This window comes from Taudactylus pleione, unplaced genomic scaffold (genome assembly GCF_031769625.1).
Source record: "Taudactylus pleione unplaced genomic scaffold, aTauple2 ptg000458l, whole genome shotgun sequence".
NCBI classification, from domain to species: domain Eukaryota; kingdom Metazoa; phylum Chordata; class Amphibia; order Anura; family Myobatrachidae; genus Taudactylus; species Taudactylus pleione.
Window position 1 is genome coordinate 1665697 of NW_028284860.1, and position 20096 is coordinate 1685792.

Sequence of the window (20096 nt, forward strand, 5' to 3'; positions counted from 1 at the left end):
ACTGTGCAGTCATACTTATGACCCCTAGGGCACCTTCAGTCCTTCTGCTTATTTACGCATTCACTCTGCAATAACACAAAGGCAATGCAGACAGAATCACAAAGTCGGAACTGCACCTTTTAGGCCAGGTATACACTACAACAACGGGCAACCGGGACAACTGTCAGGACAACTTTCCCTTCATTCTGGAACATCCGTCATTACCCATACACACTGTGCAATTTATTTAATGATAGAATGATATATCGTTCCGTCCTTCATTAAACTGCACCACCTCGTATGCGATATCTTATTGGCCGCACAGCACGGCCAACCAAAAGATATTGTGTACGACCCACGGGAGCATGCAATTGTGCACACACAATGCACAATTTGTTGTTCCAATTGTGCAGATATCATAGTGTGTACCCGGCCTTACAGTTTTTTCTGAAAACTAAAAAGAGAAAAATTAATCAAGAGAAGCACAGATTAGCCAAGAATGTTTGTTTGAAACTGTTTTATATATATATATATTATTTATATATATAATAAATTTTTAATACATCAATATTTTCTACAATCTTTACACACTTCCAAAAATTATCCTCCAAACAAAGTAAAACAAACAAAAAAAACCCAGCAGCTGCAGAACACTATACATTTTCAACCATCAGAAAGGACAGTCCTTTTGTGAGCACCTCCTCTGTTACACAGCATTATAGCAAAATTCAGCTTGGCAGGTGTATTCAGACACACAACTGCATGAAGCAAGGCACTGCCAGTGATGTCACATTCACTGGAGCATAAGCCCAAATGTACCAGGCACATTGTTGCAATCACACTGCTTGAGACCTGTGCTCACAGCACACCCGCTGTCTAGGTGCCCGTGGAGCAGTACTGTCCAAGTAAAATGTGCAGTTTGCCATTTTGTCCAGAGCTGAGGAGAATATTGTATTAACCTGGCTCAAGGCAGATTGTTTTACAACAAACTATGTTTATTAATGTTTTATCTAGGCATATACAGCATAAGTGGTGGTTAAAAGTAAGATTTTGTTTTAAGGATTAATGTTCTAATAGGTTTCTGGAAGTCAGTGTGATCTCTTAATATTAAGGATACCACCAGTTACCACATTGCTATCCAAGCACTGAGCATCGCTGGGATTTGAGTCCATTTCCTGTCTACCTGATATTCCAAATCTTGTATATGCTTGTGGAAAGTTTAACTGGTAAACTATTTTCTTTCATAAATGGAACTAGCAATATAGAATTTATTTTTATCCTTGTGTATAATAAAATATACTTGTTAATTTAGCTTCAAAATGTATAGTTTTAATTTTGTGCAATATTATAAACTGTATATTATGTTAGGCACGGTGTCCCGGCATAATGCGGTCACTATTACAGTTAATGATAAGAAGCACCCATAAACAACATATGCAATATTGTAGATCGGTAGATGATATTACCCAAAGGTGGACAGTACTACAATACAGGAACACTAGGGGCCTGCGTTGGCATTAAATTGGGCATACATAGCTAAAAAAAAAGAATTTGTGAGTGCCCCCCAGCAGCTCAGTTCTGCCTCTTCAGTCCTAAGTATACATGCAATCAGAGTGAGTACAACTCTTTACCGCTCGCACTTATACGGAGAATGCATAGTGTGACGCCATGCAAGATCCCACCTGCGTAACTTCAACTCTACATCAGCCCCTAAGTATTTTTCATTTAACAAATTGCTTGTTTTTTTCTTTAAAGGGATTCTGAAGGCCCATAGTCCATTACATTGAAACAAAGTGTAGTAAACAATAAAAATTAAAATGTCACTTATATCTTAGCTGTAAAACAAGTGTGTAAATTATAACAATTTTTGGGGGTTGTATTTTAAGCCATTTTTATTTCACCTTTTATCCCTCCACCCTATGCCTTATTTTATACATTGACAGAAAAAGACATTTCTGAAATCTGTTTATCCATACGTAACAGCGCTGTGACTGGATTTCACCCACTGACTCTAGAAAAGTTTAATCTCCTTTATTATCATTTGTATGAAATGTGGAATTACCTGTAAAATTGAGATGGCTTATTACCGCCTAGTAATGTACAGATTGGTTACAGTGTGCATAACAATCTGTATACTTTACACGTGACCGTAATAAATAAAATGGATGACCTTGGTGATCATCTTCCTCTAATTCCTATTTTAATTTACTGTTGTTATGTGTTATAGAGGTATATGGTAAGTCCACAATCTAGGAATTAAGGGTCTTTGAAGCTATAGCTTGAAAAGTAAAACTTTTATTTATAGCCCATATTTGTATGTAGCTTTTGCACAATATTTATATCTATATAGAAAGTACTATTTTTCTGTTGCATTGTTGATATGCAGTTTGCGCAAAGAGTAAAGTTAGTGGAGATGTTATTAGTCCCAAAACAATCCTGGGAACCCAAATCGGAATTAAGGTGCTATACTTTTTAAGTGTAATGGAATTTATTATATGCTATTAACCATATTGAAAATAATGCTCTAAAATATAAATTGCTCAGTATGATACAATATCTTGTAACAATTGATAAATATATTTGGAAGAGCATCTGCTTTGTCAATAATAAATAGTATACATTTAGGTCAGAGAGAAACTGTTTTTCCTTTGTGCAACTCTCTTTTTTTGGCTTCTAGCCGTATTCCATGAAGACATGTATGCCTGCATTTAAGTAAATATAAAAATAGGCATATTCCCTACACAGAATTTGCCCAAGTATTTTCCTGCCAATTGCAAGAGAATTTCAGTCAAATTTTCTTAAAAGTGCAAAATTATTTACCTAGTAGATAGAAGCTGACAGATCGCTTATGGTTTTACTCCGTGTGTTGTAATGTACTGTTACCTAAAACTTCCAGTTCCTTCATTAAATACAGTATAAAGGGCACATAACAGATACATTTACTCTGACTTGACCCCTGCTTTCTAATACTTAGGAATGGTATTTGTTGGTGGCATGTTATGTAGATGGCATTCTGGCTTAATATGAATAAAAAAAAGGGAGATTCTAAGTATAACTGTCATAAATTGAAAAGCACTTAAACTACTGGAATGATTTAACCATTCCCTTCTCCCAAAAAAATGTTAAAAACATATTTAAAATATACATAATCTACATTTGCAAATCTATCCCCAATACTATCTCTAATCCTTGGTACATATGGAGTCATGTACATACTCTCAATCCCTAGAGTGGACTGAGATATACCTAATGTAAACTGATTTGGCTTACCTAGTGCTATCTAACCAATGATTAGGGATAGGATAGGTGTTTATTTACCCTTTAAAATGATTAACTGCTCTTATATTTTACTTTCATTTATGAAATAAATGTACTTTAAGGCTAGGAAAAACAACTGAAATGCAACTATAAACAGTATATACTTACAGTAATTCTTTGGGTAGTAGTAACACTAGTTTAAGATAGAACTAATTTGAACATTTTGTGCATTTCTCCATTTTTCACAATATTACAGTACATCTCATTGTGCACATGCTGCCCAGACAGCATCAGTCTATTTGTAAGAAAGTCAAGTGCCGCCTGATACAATTGATTGTTGGGCGCTAGGTATTCTGAATGCCCACCTCCATTCTTGTGTTACTTGCAGTCATGGCTTATTTCCAGCTATTGCAAACCTGCATGTCTAGAGGCAGCTGTGTGTTTCCTTCATTGAGAGCACTATAGACAACTGAATCTTAGTTTGGTGATATAATCCCTTAACAAAAATAACTGTATACAACAATATCTCCAGTGATTATGGATTCCATCATTTAGCCTCACTCATTAGCTATTTTTGAGTTTCCCCATTTAGCAAACTGGAGTCAGGCTTTGAGGAGATCTGTATGAAAATGGTTTAAGGAGGGTTCAACTTGACTCTTACAGCTTGAATAACCTCACATTGTGCAATAAATAAATAAATATTATTATTATTTGGTGAGGGAAGGACACATGGTCTATAGCCGTGCAGCTTTGTCATAGGAATTCACAAAATAGCATATGGCTCTTTATCTAGTTTACCTGAAATGTATAGAGCTCCTGTATGACTTGTTGCAAAGTGGATTTTGGTGACATCTCAAACATTTTTTTGAGTTCAAAATATAACCTAAATGCTTTGACCCTGAGATGTTGGAGCCTCATTTTTGGTCCATAGAAGCAGGTTTCATAATGAAAGGGTCGAAAAGTGCAAATTTGTCCTGCGTTTGACCTGGCCAGTGAAGGCACCTATTGAAACATCTAGTCTGTGAGATATGGTTTTGTTTTTAACCCAAAATTATTGTATGTTATCCCTTGAAGTATTCAGAACAAATGACTAAATATCCTCCTTAGAGATGTTCTGCTATTGCTACTTCCAAGAAATGTTCTGAAAAGGTTTTGCTGGTCACTGAAGACTTAGAGTTATACAGGTTTTCTTGTTGTATCAGTGAGGGCTTCCTGCAGGTGCTGGCGGAAGGAAGTATATTTCTTTTTTACTTGCAGTACTTTCTCCCGTTCCTCTTTTTCTAAAATGAGCAAGAAGTTTTGTAGTTCAGGAACCGTAAAGGCTTCCCACTGCCAAAAGACAAAGTAAAGCAATTGCAGTTACTGTGCAATTATATAGTAAAGAAGATAAGCTTAAAATTTCTACCAAATAACAGTCTAACCATTTTTATTTGCAAGTGTATAATTACTCTGCACTATTCAGTATGGTATGGTTCATTTCTCATTATAAAAGAATACATACCTGCACTTCTCCTGTTTCATTCTCTTTTAGTACAAAGCTCAGCACATCGGTTTCTGGACCAGCTAAAAGGCGCAGGTATAGGGGATGCTCTACCAGTGCCAGCTTCTGAAAAAGAACTGCAGAACTATAACAGTTAGTCTCTAATGTTATTAAACCACATATTATACAAACAGTACATAAATACATACATATGTGGGTATCATGACATCAAGTTATCAGGGACAACAGTTGTTTAAATAACCATGCACAGATGCACTTATAGAATTTATTTGTACACTGCGTCCAGGGACGCACTGGGACTGTAGAACAGCCCCAGCATCCCTCTGTGCACGGAAAAGGATGCGTGGTCACGCCTCATGGGATGTGTTGTGAGTCGAAGTCTGCTTGCTGGCCGAGCAGCGCGTGGGGTGAGAAGCTGCTCAGCCAGGCTTTCAGTCAGGACCGGCCCATCAGCCTTTCTGGTATTTGCCAGAAGTGCCAAATAGCCAGTCCAGCCCTGTGAACGTCCAAGTGTTTGAAATGTTGTTGATAATCTATGGACAATAACAGACAGTATATATCTAAATTACTTATAAACAAGAGATACTTACGATGACTGTTACTTGAAGAGCTATTCTTGTAGGTTGTGGTACCCAGCACTACAGATTTTAGTCTAAAAAAAATCATATACTTTTCCTATACTGAATTGACTTGGCATGTTTATTTCCAAGTATTGAACATCTGGCAATAAAAATCTGATACTTCTATAATACACCCACTCATTTCTATTATCAGAAAAAGTGAGTCTGCACCAGTAATGAATCAATATGAGAATTTATTCTATGTAAGGAAACGAACTAATGGTCTATCTCAGAGTATATCATGGATGACCTAATGTTGGCGGTGCTCCCAAAAACATTTGTGCTCAACACATAAATACCTGTTGCAAGATGCAACCAAGACAAGAAATGTCTATTTTAGGGCACTCAAACTGATTATGATTGATAGTAATGCAATGAAATAGTAAAACTTAACTTTTAATAGGTTACACCTCTAAAAGAGTGATTTAATATACTCTCAAAAATACAAAAAAAGTTTATTTTTTTAAAATGAATTTCTAATAGAAAATGATTTTCAGGAATCTGCGCATAAAATGACAAAACAATTTTTCAAAGTAAATATCAGATAATACAGATATGGGTGAAAATATTAAATGCACCCTTGGTAACATATCTAGATCACAGACCTCCAGGAAAATACACCATACTCCATTAGTATAAAACAATCTCCATAGACTGAGTTTTAGTATAGGGATAGGATTCACATGAATAAATAAAACAGTCTGAAATGTAAGTACAAATACAATGTATCAAAGCAGACCGTGTTCCATAGGTCCTAATGGTCACATTTGTTTGCATGTGCACGGAACATAAACATTGGACATTAAACATTAATGGCTTATGACCATAGGGCTCACAAGCCTATTTATTACCAACTGACAGATGTAAGAGAAAAAAATTGTCTGATGATAACACCTGGTATGTGGAGAAATCACACATACCATGTCATGCACAGCCTGTCAGCTCTAGATGGAATAATCATGTGAGGAAGAAAGAAAAGCCTGGGGTAGCTGATAGCACAGCTATACACTTCTACTGTCCCAAGTCTGAATCATCGAACTGGATGAGAGAGTGTAAGATGTTAACCCCAGAGAAACAACAGATGACGCTTCTGCTGTTTGGAATATCCGTCGTGTCTCCTGTTACCATGGAGGCATTGCAGGGGAGGTCACTGGCATCAACCCAAATGAAAGAGCGCATTGGAGGGATAGATAAATACCCTCCGGTCCACTGGTCCTTGGAGTAGAAGTGTTAGGAGTGGTGCTGCCGCTCTGAGGGCGACTCGTGGCCGGACGCGCGTTTCGCCTGATCACCTGATTCGCCCATATCTGTATTATCTGATGTTTACTTTGGAAAATTGTTTTGTCATTTTATGCGCAGATTCCTGAAAAATCTTTTTCTATTAATAGAAATTCATTTTAAAAAATAAACTTATTTTTTAGTGTATATGAAATCACTCTTTTAGAGGTGTAACCTATTAAACATTACGTTTTACTATTTCATTGCATTATTATCAACCATAATCAGTTTAATGAGTGTCCTAAAATAGACATTTCTTGTCTTAGTTGCATCTTGAACAGGTATTTATGTGTTACCCACTCATTTCTCTCTTCCCTTCAAGCTCAGATAAGACATGCAATACTACTTTTCCAAGTCTTTGTTTTCTATCCTCACTTGTAATGTATACTGACTTACAGCTCTACAATTGTAGCCGGTGCTTCCAGGGTGATTTGTATAAGTGATTATTACTAATACTTAATTTAAATAGCACAACATACCAGACAGCACTTTACAATTCAAGAATATTTTTTCATTCGCTCCAGTCCACACCACAGTGATGCCTTCAAATGAATTGCCCTAGCACAGACACACATACAGATTTTAGAAAGAAATCCAATCTGGACTATGGAAGGAAAATGTTACGGATAACACACTGGTCGGAATTAAATCGAACTGCTCAGCGCTGCCAGGCAGCAATACTATTCACTGTATGTCCCTCTATCTATCGCCATTTGTGAAATGATTGCACACTGGGGATGATTTAGAGATGGACGCTTCAGCTAGCATTTAGTTACCTAGCTTTTCTCCACTATCATCACTGTTGATCAGAAGGTGACATCAGTGGCTCTGCACAAGAGAGCTGCCCTGACAGCCAATAAGACAAGATATCTAGATAATGATCTTAACAGTAAGGCACTCATTTAAGGGCTTAGTTTCCTTAGCAACACAGGACTCCTGCCTCTAGCAACGTCCAGGAGTAGTTTGTCTTTATATAGCTCTGCCATGTGTTTCTAACTATTTGCTTTTCTCTGACATCCCAGCAGTTTCATAAGGGGACTGGAGAAGTACCTCTCCACCACACAGTAATGGGCCATTTCCCACTTGGACACTGCTGAGTTAAACAATCACATTTTACCCACAAGGTTAGCTATTTCCAGCACTAGGAGAAACAGGAATTATGTGAAACCTCAAGGAGAAATTATTATTCTTAATTTATATAGCATTAACATTACACACTGCTATGCGGTTAAAGGATTGTATCACCAAACATTACACAACAGAACGTTATTAAAACCATTTTCCCACACCTGCTCATACTTCATTATATATGATCACTACTCATATATCACGTTCTTATAAAAAATAATCAGATCAGCCATTAATGACAGAATGGGGGAGAGCACATACCACTGCTCTGCAGAGCAGCAAGTGTGCAGAATGTGAACAGATGCCATGCGCACGGCATCTGTTCACCAGTGTAGGAAGAGCATGGGGGCTGCCCACCATCTCGGAGAGTGCTGGGCATGCCCCCTATAATGACACAAACGGGGGTTGCCATGAGGCTCCGCCCAGTTTTTGAGAAGCCATGCCCCTTCTAGGCTGCGCGTGCTGGAGGCGCGCGAAGTGTCCCTCTTCGAAGAGTAGAAAAGTTGGGAGGTATGGTTTATGGTGGTTTGCAAAGTATTACGGATGTGAGAATGGTAGTGGGAGGCAGTGGGTCGTCTATGCTATCTGTGTGACGGCATTCTGATTTGCAATCATTAGCATATTTTCGCAGCAGACTTGTGTACGATTTAAGGAGCTGCGATCCCTAACTAATCAGGCCCATAGTCTCCATTAACTTTGATCGGACAGGATATGTTAATTAACCAGCGGAGGCTCCTACCCTTTCTGCGAGGGGGATGTAAAGTCCCAGCGCCTGCGTAATGGATCTGACTGGAGATGAGCCAGGCACATGCACACAAACTACTATGGGGCCGGCTCATGCACACAAACATTGGCTTTTAATGACTGCAGTCCCTAGAAGCCAGGTATGGCTGATGGCGATGCATAGGAATGGCTTCCTATTGGAAGAACTCTCCTTTTTTAATCACAGCCCAGGCTGGCAGTCCCAAGGAAAAAAAAAACTGTATGATTTCCAATGGAAAGCCAGTGCACGGACTCATTGGCTCACGGGGGGTGGCAGACCAGCAATAAAGATTTAATCCGACGCTGAGTCTGGACAGCACTGAGGACAACAGTGTGGCAACCAAATCGTCTAATAAGTGAGTGTGAACATTCTCATCTCCACTTCTTTTACCCACTCAGTTTCGATAAAAGCTTCTAATAGGACTAAACACATCATTCCTATAACTATAGAGCTCTGATGTGGGAACTGTGGTGAGTATAAGGATCCTAGCCCAAGGAGGATGTGAGCATTTACAATGGAATATGATGCCACTTGTCTGCCATTACTGAGAAGGGAAGACATAATAATCTGGAGATATTCTCAATGTTTCCAGTAGAATCCTAATGTTTTTGCACTGGTGTGTGCCAGACAGAAGCAGAGTGATGCCTAGGTTTGACCACTGTAATGCTGACAGTAATGAGGTGGCCCCCAGGGGAGGTCAGGAAAGATGTGCTTCCAAGCACCTATAGAAACACCAGCCCTGTGCTGACCAACCTGGGTTTGTTATCCGTCTGGCAGGGGAACCCCGTACATGTAGTGTCTGTTATAGTGGAAACCAGTGCAGGCTGACTAATGTAATGTAGGGATGAGAATGTGCTGCCTGTTTGTTTTGATTTTGTAATCGGCCAAATGAAACCACCTGTCTAACTATAAAAGACAATATACGGCTAAACTGAGTAGTATTTTAGGGGAGAACAGATGAAAAGTTTTAGTTAATAAAAGGTGATAATAAAGTTGGACTTGATATTAGAACATTGAGATAGATGTCCTGCCCTTGGAGGGAGATAAAGTAGCAACAAATCAGCTCCTAAATGTAATTTTTCAAACACAGGGTGGGATGTACTACACATTGCATTTTGGATCCCGGCACTTATCGGGTACCTAGAATTGCAATAAAAATAGCAAAGGACAGCTCTTCCGAAAAGAGCTGTCCTTCGCAAAGAGATAGCTTCCGGGTTTATGGGAATCCTTCTGCGCATGCAAAGTGTGACGCGCGCGCTGCAGGGGACACTGGGAAGGATCTGATTGGATCCCTCCCAATGCACAATGCGAAGAGAAGTACATAGGCTTATATTGGGCAACGGCATCTATAGATTGCATTGCCCACCGGGTCCAAGCTTTAGAAAGTAGCTTATTCCAGAGCTTGGTACATATGGGGGATGCGGCCAGAACTCTAACGACAGTTTCAAGATTTTTGGCTTCATTTTCATTTTAGTACATCCCGCCCCTGTAAAGAGACAGTTGGGAGCTGATTGGTTGGTACCTTATCTCCCATCCATTTTATCTCTCTCCAAGGCTTAGTACATCTCCCCCCTTACTCTGTTGCACAGTGAACCTACAGTATAAAATGTTTCCAATGCTCTGCACATCGAGGCACACCATCAATCACTGGAAATCTTTATCATGTCTTCTACTTTTAACAAAATAACTGAGTATTAAAACTGAGTAGTAATCATTTGAACAACAGATGATAAATCTTTCAAACTATCCACAGTTTTCCAAGGCATATTTTTAATTGGACAGTGATAGCTTCAATTTATCTAAAAAAAAAAAAAGGACAATTTGAGAATTAGGTCGGAGGTCCAATATTGCTTGATGTGTGGGTAAAACCAGAGTATATGTTGTTTTTCACCACATAACCCCTGGTATTTTTTTTTTTGTGTTGATATATTTAAGTATTTTCCAAGTAACTGTGTTTCCTCACCCTTATGCCTCGATCGTTTTGTACATAATCTCATCCTTAATTTTCAAACCCTATCCTGCTGTATTCATCCTCATTAGTACTGTGGTGGGGATGTAGTTGCTATCCCAGCGCACTGAAAGTTGGCGCTCACAAGCCCGCCACCATAATCGGGACTCGACAATCCCGGCGACTGCGATCTTGAAGGTAAGTTTTAGGGTTAGGTTTAGGCACTAGGGGGAGGGTTTGGATTAGGCTACGGGGGGTAAAGTAGTGTTCTCGTTAGACTGCGACGAAGGGCAGAGCGCTGAGGGTGCCAGCAGGGAGCCTCTGCACGCGCGCCAGCCCAGGAGGGAGGTATCCTTGCGACATGCCTCCATTTTGTCACACTTGGGGACATGCCCAGCACTTACGGCGGTGCTGGGCTTCCCCCAAGCTCTCCCTTCATGGTGAATAGATGCGTCTATTCACCCGGCGGTCATAGTTCACCGCACCTTACTCACACGCAGGACAATGCGGCCTGTGGGTGGGGAAGGCTCAAGGCAGGTTGTGTTAGTGGGGCACCACTAAAAGGACAGGGCACATTTTGCCCTTTTTAAAATTGGACAGGGGCTGGAGCCCCGCTAAAACAGCCTAGCGGGAACACTAGTTAGGGTGAGGATTCTGACCGCCGGCATTCTGTGAGCAGGATCCCATACCCAACCCCTGTGGTTTAAGTTACACTTTTACTGGGCTCACCTTGTCCATCCCTCTGCATTTGCTTGAAGATTGCAAATTTCAGGGGATCGTCCACCACCTGGAACTTCTGCAGAAGGCCCCTGATGACCTCACTGGCAGTTGTCACACTGCTGATGTGCAGCTGTTTCACAGCATCCAGCGGCAGGTAGAAGGAGGTCTGCTTCTCTGCTGGCTTATTAGCTGACACATGGTCTATGGTGTAAATGGATGGTGCCTGAGAAGTGTCTGTTACGGTGACTGGCCGTTGAAGCTTCAAGTGAACCTTAATGAATCCGGTAAAGGTGCCATCATCTGCCTGGCCATTGTAAGACAAAATACAAGATAAACTGTAACAGTTTAAATGCATTTATTAATGAACAGTTAAACAAAAAACTTATGTTTATTCAAAACAAAATGCAACTTACAACAATTACAAGTCATATGTAAACGGTCCATACCATGAATGGACTTGAATTGTTTAATACTGTATTTATATTTGTTATTTGCTGTGTCTGAGTGCCACTCCATGGTGTGTACACGCTCCTACTGCAAACAGCTTGCATACCTCTCCGGGCACAGGTAGCCTTAAGTTGCAGTTATTTTAAAATTCCGCTTTGTTATACTGCACATTTTACTTTACATCTAGCTCTAAATCAGGTCCATTGTTCACTTTTATGATGACATTTCAGACCAATGAGTTCAGATCACTCTGAGGCTCCCTGCAGTGTCAGATAGGAAATGTATACTGCCCCCCATATACAAAGAGGGCGGCCTGATACAGACTTACATTGCTCACACAGAGCTCATGGAAATAAAGGCGCATATATGCATTTATTTCCATATGCAGTTGTATATATCACTGCGGTGCACCAGCTCCTATCTGTGCGCTTAGTTAGAGCATCATCAGGCGCACTTGCACCAACCTTTACTTGATAAGTCTGGAAACAGGTATATTTATGCTTCTGTCCAAATCTGCATAGCCCACAGTTCTAGGAGTATGTACAACTGTCCAATGATCTGTAAGTCACTGTGGGGGGCACTGCTAAATAACTGAGAAAGGCAATGCCAGGGGCAGTATAGGAAACTGTAATACAATTTAGTATATTTCAGGCCTTCATGTCCCAAATTAGAGAAGCCTAAGCATTCTGAGTAATAGGTGTGTGTAAATGTTATTAGTAGATACATTTATATACACCTTGTAGTTTAGTTTAATACACTGTATAACATTTATATTGCATTATAGTTTTATTTATTCTGCAATATTTCTATTAATGTAAAACAGGTTATACATGGTCTTTCTGGTTGCTGTGATCAGTACCCATACTGTATATACTTGTCATAGGCCTCTCACACAACTTACCATCTTCATGATGAGACCATTCTGAACCATCATGTTAAAGCTGTCTATTTTCTGTTTCAGCTCCTGAATACTCAGCTTCTTTTTTTCCTCTTTCGGTTCATCCTGGATCTGTAACTGTAAATTGTTGATGCTATCAAAAGCAGCAGGAACACATAGTACAAACCAGTAATACCCATATGCACTATTTAAATATAAATAGCACTTAGAAGGTAAGAAACAAATGTTAGTGACATTTTATATTCTATTATGCTAATGGGCATCTACACACTGAGCAAACAACATATCTAGTTTTTTTTACATTTACTATACATCATCTCATACTGAATGTGCATAACCCACACAGTGGTACATTGATCGGCATAACGCATAGGCCATGTGTTCTAACCAGTGAAATATCTGTGAGGAGTTTACATGTTCTCCCTGAGTTCAAATGGTCTTCCTCTGGATATTCGCATGCCCTTCCAAAGTCCAAATATTATCTGGAAATTTGCCTTTGGATGGAACTGATCCTAGTATGTGGTAGTGCTTAGACTAAACTTGTGCAGGAACTGATGTGAATGTTTCAAACAATCTCTTTAAAGTGCTAAGCAATATTTTGGCACCGTAACGATTAAGAAATCAGGAAATCATATTACTCCTATGTTAGTAATCATCTGGCTGAGTTACATGATGAGAATAGTGTACAAACTTAAACAAACTTCTGTCTTTGGTGCTTTAACTTCTGCCCTCCTGTGGCCAATCATGAGAGAACCCTGCCTGGTTTACTTTGTAATGTTCTGTCTTGTCCTTGCTTCCTAAGTTTCGCTGAATTAATATTTAACCATTATGTTACTCTGGTCTATAAACTGGTAACATATTTCACCACTGGGAATGTATCAGTTGGCTGTTCTTTTTTTATTTTGATTCTGCATCTTATTTACTCTGAAGTCTGAGTCCAAAGGGCTTTGTACTTAAGTTCTGGTGGTGGCTACATAATATAGGGAAAGAATCTCCTGGGCCTGGCCCTATATTATTATGGCATTGGGAAATGTTACTTACTATGATCAAAATTTACATCAATCACACATGCTACTCAAATAAACAAACATATAGGTTATAGTTCATGCCAGTGGTTCCCAAACTTTTTTGAATCATGGCACCCTAGAGTATCAACATTATTTTCACGGCACCCCTAAACCAAAATTTTGTTTTTGAGAAATTCTGGAAAAAAGTATTAAGTAAATTGTGCTTACCTGTCATCCTTAAGTTCAGTTATGTGGTAGAGGACAGGTTTGCGCTTCTGTTTGTCCACATATTTACATTACATTGACCATAAATTATTTGATTTGGTGCTGGATCACAAACCTGAGGACCCCTGCAAGTGTCCTGAGGTCCCCCAGCGTGCCACGGCAGAAAGTTTGGGAACCACTGGTTTATGCTCTTTTCAATCATTTTGGAAACTTTAAGCTAATTTCTTTAAGGCTACAGAGATAACTTTTCTGAAATGTTGTTATTTTATCTCAGTAACCTAACATTTCCCCACCTCCATGAATGGTTCATCCCTCTGTCCCTCTCAAGATGCATCCAGCACTGTAATGGTAGTATATGCGCCAGTTATATGCCATAAGAGAGAACAGTGCTTATATGCCCCATGTTGGTGTCAGAAGACAGTAGTATATGCAACAGGTTTACGCTAGATGATGTAGCTGGACAGTGTTAGTAGTAAATGTACATAATACAGAATTTTAATAAGTATTATATACATAAGATTGTCTGAACAGTGTTATTGATACATACAAATCATATTTACCATGTAAAATATAATTATAGGCAAAAATGCAACATTAACATAAAAATTAGGTTCAACCAACTGCAAACATCCATTGTCGTCTTCTTTAAAAAAAAAAAAAAATGGGAACCTGCTTTCCAGCCTCCAAGCAATTGCAGATATCACATAAATAATGTGAATAGATTGCAGAAGCCACTCTAATAATAGTAATAGTATCAATAGGTGGGAGCAAGACACCATTAGCCAACCAGAAGCCGCCTTACTCTCACCATCAGTAAGTATTTCACATCCTCCTGACAGGCACATATGTGTCTTTGTTGTGATTTGTGCCAGATGCATCTGCAAGAACATTGTATTATACGTTGCCCTCCCTGTTCTGTATATCTAAGAATACCATGATGTAAGCATAAACTGTACACAGATGGATGCGTAACAATAATGAGTTTTCTTGAGCAATACAAAAAAAAGCATAATATACATTAAAATCATACACTTATATCAAACTCTATATGACCCCCATGATATCTATCTACATCTCCCACTGTGGAGTTCCCTGGAAATCGGTTCAATGGCAGTAGACAAAGGCTAAATATTAGTGGGTGGAAATATTGTTTTTATAGAAGGAATGTTTCAAAAGAAATGAAATTAAAATCTAAGAACTAGTACACAATTTACAGTAACAGCATTTTCATTGATTTTATATTGTTGGGAACAAATGGAACATGATTTCAAAGACAAAACTACAACAGGGTAACCTAGATTACTCGGGCAATCTATACTGTCATGCTGATTAATACATCCAATGTGTGCTACACAGAAAATATCTCCAATAACTCTTGGTTCATAAACAAACCTAAATAATAATAGAACATTGACATATTTGTTATCCATACAGCTCATTGACACAAAGCTTCATTATTCCTGAAAAGTGTTGAAATGAAAGGCTATTTTCTCATGTATACCTGCATGCCTTTGACATATCATAGCATAAAGCAAATAAACTGTGAATAGAGATAAATTATTGCTTATTATCTTAAGATATTCTAAGTTGGCATTGATAGATTTATTGGTACCCCTTTTAGAAAAGATAATAAAAACACAGAATTTTACGGCAGATAAGAACCAATTGGCCCATCTAGTCTGCTCCTTTTTAATCTTATGGTAACCTAAAACCCAATTTGATCCTTGGGTTTTTGCAAGGATATCCTTATGCCTATTCCAAGCATGTTTAAATTGCTTTACTGTATTAGTCTCTACCACCTCTGGCTATTCCATTTATCCACTACCCTTTCTGTGAAGTAATTATTTGTCAAATTTCCTCTGAACCTACCTCCCTCCAATTTCACTGAACACAGTATTCTAGTTGAGGCTGTATTAATGAACTAAACAGTGGCATTATTATTTCTCTTTTTCTAGTACTTCCTCTCTCTATGCAGCTCAATGTTCACAGACAAAAAAATAAAGCTATCAAAGAAAAGAACACCACACCTACTAGGGAAGCCGGGAATCCTGGACGTTTTTGAGTCCCAAAAATACCCAGGATTATACTCATTAAATCCCTGGCATTACGGGATTCAAAACACCCTGTGCCAGGTGCAGTGGGATAATATACTTAACTTCTCAGTTCCGGTTCGCTCAGGATCTCTTATCTGCTAGTAGAATAGATGGAGTCCCATGATACAGGTGCCCTCAGTCACTGATAGGCTGGGAGCGCGCTGCACAGAGTCATCATCACTGTGCGGCGTGCTCCCAGCCAAACAGTTCCTGAGAGCAGACTCATTACATATTATCCCACTGTCTAGTGATCAAAGAGCTTAAGACCATCATCGACTCAATGCTCTCTGCTTTTGGTGTATTGGAGATGTTTGTGTATCATTGTATGCTGTTAATGCAGCAAGAGTTGGACAAGTCTGCAGGTAACACTCAGTGGGATTGGTGTGTGCCTGGGAGGAGGTGCTGGCTATACTACTGTGTGTGTGGGTAGGGTGAGATGCTGGCTATACTATGGGGAGGCATTAGCTTCCCTAATACCGACTGTGAAACATAGTGGAGACTTGGTTATGTTTTGGGGCTGCTTTTATGTGTCTTGCATGGGGTGCCCTAAATCTGTACAAGGCACAATGAAATCTCAAAACTAGCAAGGCATTCTAGATTTAAACATACTTCCCAGTGTCAGAGGGCTCAGTCACAGGTTTTTCTACAGGAAAATGACCCAAAACACACAGCTAATAGAACCCAAAAATGGATAAGAACAAACATTGCCCTATTTTGAAAGAGGGCTTCTATGAGCACTGATCTGAATCCTACCGAGCTTCTATGGAAAGAGCTTAAACATGCAGTCTGGAGAAGGCACCCATCATACCCGAGACAGCTGGAGCGGTTTACTCAGGAAGAGTGGGCCAAACTACCTGCTAACAGGTGCATAAGTCTCACTGGGTGGGATGCACTAACATAGTGCACTACTTACCGCCACACACCACATCCCTACTGATCGCGTGTGCACTAACATATGCGATCAGTAGTACAAAGGACAGCTCTTCCGATAAGAGCTGTCCTTTGCGATCCGTGCAGCCCCGTTGACCTCCGGGTTTATGACCTGGGAGTCCATCTGCGCTTGCGCAGAGTGATGCGGCGGCCGCGGGGCATGCTGGGAGGAATCCGATCGGATCCCTCATACCAGAACGATGCAGTAGAAGCCCATAGGCTTCTATAGGATAACGCCAGCAATAGCTGGCGTTACCCTCCGCATCGGAACCCTGGCGGCCACGTATTAGTGCATATGGAAAATGAGGTAAAACCACGGTAACTGTGTTTTATCGCATTTCATCGAACATTGTGTCTGTCTGTTTGTTCCAAGTTGGCTAAAAAACTACTGAACCAATTTCCATGAAAACTGCATCATTTTGTAGTGGAAGTACCTAGAAATAACCTGCACTTTATTTCATCTTAATCTGTCAAATTAAAAGTGAGCAATAACATAAACAAAATGTATTGACAGCAATGCAAGAGCTAGGTGTAGCACCATGCGCGCGACCGGTAAGGGGTTAGGGGGGTGAGATGCTTGGGCCCGCATTCACGTGAATAGGTTAGACTAAATAGCAGTCTGTGCACAGGGCACACAGTGACATTGGTGTGAGTGGTGGGTGAAGGCGCTGCTGCCACCAGTCTGTATAGCGTTGCTGGTCATGTGGGCCACTCCTGTGACAGGGCCTCTATGCAAAGCAATACAACTAGAACACCTCAAATATAATAATGTTGGCAGAAGCGATTTCATTGTGAGCGAAGCCGCGGGCAACAGCTAGTGATAGATATAGATATAGCTTTAAACACTAACATTAGCATCTGATAATTTTTTAACATACAGATGTGTCCACATACTTCTGTACAGCAGCTGTGACACTGTAGTGTAGCATTTTGCATGCAGATACACCTGCAGTTGCACACAGAATAGGCATGTACATATTTTAATCAGCAAAAGCGGCTTGTGCGTCCTATTCGCAAGCATCACTTTGAGAATAAAACGCATTTGAAGGTAAAAAGTCACATGAAAAGGCGCTCAGCGCTGCCGAGTCACGCCATGGCATGGCGCGACTACAAGGGCTGTTTAACGTGCAACAGGGATACTGGTGAGACTGGGCTGTAACAGCAGAAGCAGCTGTCTAATTTCTGGTGCCAGTTCCTGGGACTCTCATTCCCTGTCCTCTAATATCTAAGACAGGCAACAGCAGATCCTGGGCATATAAGCACACCACTCTATACCTGTATCTATATCAGGAAGATATTTAGTACCATATGTACTCTCCCAGATCGGAATAGAGGGACGCCTCTAATAACCTCCATATTATATATATAGGTGGTATCCGTGGTGTTCAGCATTTTAATATTGTGGTATCATTATACCTTTTGCATGTTGTATGTATTTGTTTATTATTTCGCCTTTAGTTTTGTATTTGTATGTCAATTGTGATACATGTTTTTTATATTTATATGTTATTTGTATATCTAAATATACAGGTGGATCCACTCAACCTTAGAATATCCTACCCTAGATAACAGTACATTACACCTTTATTAACTAATCACTTATCACATTAGAAGGCTGTGGTGGGCTCATCCTATGTATTATTTTCTCACTGGTTCCGGTGGATTACTGAGGGACTACTTTCACTAGACATACCATATGTATGTTTCCTGTGATCATTGAAATATTGCATCTTAATATGTGTACTAGGTAGGGTGGTACTTTGATGAATTATCTATTCCAATTGTGCATATATTTATAACTATACCCCCAGCACCATATGCATGGTTTCTGTGATTAGTGAAGTATCGCATGTGTACTATTTAGGGTGGCATTTCGATGAATTGTCGATTTCAATTGTGTATATCATTAGCAAATATTTATAACTATACTTACAGTACTGTCAAATAGACCTGGATATAGTGGATCACTGTTAATAGATATAGTGTATCATACACTATTAATGTTCTTATTTGTCTATGCTGTCTTTGTATAATAAGTTGATTTTGAGTGTCTATGTTTCATTTTAAGAATTTAATAAACTTTAGTTTTAATATCAACATCAATACATCTATTTCAGATATATTAAATGGGTAAATATATGGTGGTCTGTCTGCTAATTGAGACATTAATGTAAATTTCACATATGATCATGATCTCACTTAGATGTAATCAGTTTGTCCTATTTCTCCTATACTAATTTTGTAGCCATCAATACAGCACAGGAGTGTGCCCTGATAGGAGTTTTTTCCTTTTTTTTCTCTCCTCTTCTAAACCTTGATAATATTTACTCCTGGGATGCACCTCCAGTTTTTGAAATATACCTAGATACGTGTATCCAATAAATCTATAATTAGATCGTTAGAATTAACTGTTTTCCTGTGCAATCAATCTTCTTCCCCTTTTCCTGTATGATAACGTGCAAGGGAGTAAGATGTATGTAAGTGGACACATTTGTACTGTAAAAATTGCCTGTTTGAGTACATGTAATATATTTTTACACACTTACATTCTAAGTCTGTATTTTGAGTCACATGTAACATAACATTCATGTAACTTTTAATTTAGCATATAGATGTGTGCGGAGATTATCATGTGGTGGTAATTATCATCATCAACTAGAAAAGTACACCGGTCTTATAGAGGCTTGGGATTGATTCGCTTCTCAAAGTGCAATAGCCGCGCCTCAAAACTCTGGTGCTATTTATGCACAATGCAAGCAATTTTATGCAAAGAACTATTACAGCACTGAGGACCTCATTCAGAGTCGGTCGAAGCGGCCGCACGGTTGTACGGGAAAAGGGGACGGATATTCAAATGATTCCCTCGCAAGTTGCGTCCCTAAGTTCGGATCGGTAGCTGGCCGACCAAGGGGAGGAAGTGGTCGGAATTCAAAAAAATACGCCCCCTTCTCGTACGCATTGCACGTCATCTCCGGGCATATAAGGATTAATCGAGACCATCGGGAACCATCGAAACTGGTCGTAGAGCTTAAGGTTGACCATACCCTCTCTTAAGCTCTACGATCATGTCAGTGTAAAAACCTCCCATGTCACATGTGCCATGACGCTACTTTGTTAATTATGTACTCCCATAAACCGTATGCACTCCCATAAAATGCTGTTCGCATAATTAGGCACGCCTGTGTTCGGATCTCCACTCCCCCGTTTTCAAGAACCTTCCCCTGTTACCACCCACAAACGCCTCATTCTGTCACTCAAACTACCGTCCTGGCTGTGTTCAAGGAGAGAGAAATTTCAGATC

General features: G+C 39.6%; 1 protein-coding gene across 2 annotated transcripts in view; it reads right to left on the reverse strand.

The window, feature by feature from the left end:
- Positions 1-548: 548 nt before the first annotated feature.
- The window catches only part of RASSF5 (Ras association domain family member 5), a 118125-nt gene continuing 98577 nt past the window's right edge, over positions 549-20096 (reverse strand). For both annotated transcript variants that reach the window (XM_088448562.1, XM_088448561.1), the window contains 4 exons: positions 12544-12657; positions 11205-11499; positions 4739-4854; positions 549-4566 (listed from right to left, as the gene is read on the reverse strand). In XM_088448562.1, coding sequence (XP_088304688.1) covers positions 4414-4566; positions 4739-4854; positions 11205-11499; positions 12544-12657 — 678 coding nt within the window. In that variant the 3' untranslated portion in view covers positions 549-4413. The remainder of the gene's footprint in view (positions 4567-4738; positions 4855-11204; positions 11500-12543; positions 12658-20096) is intronic.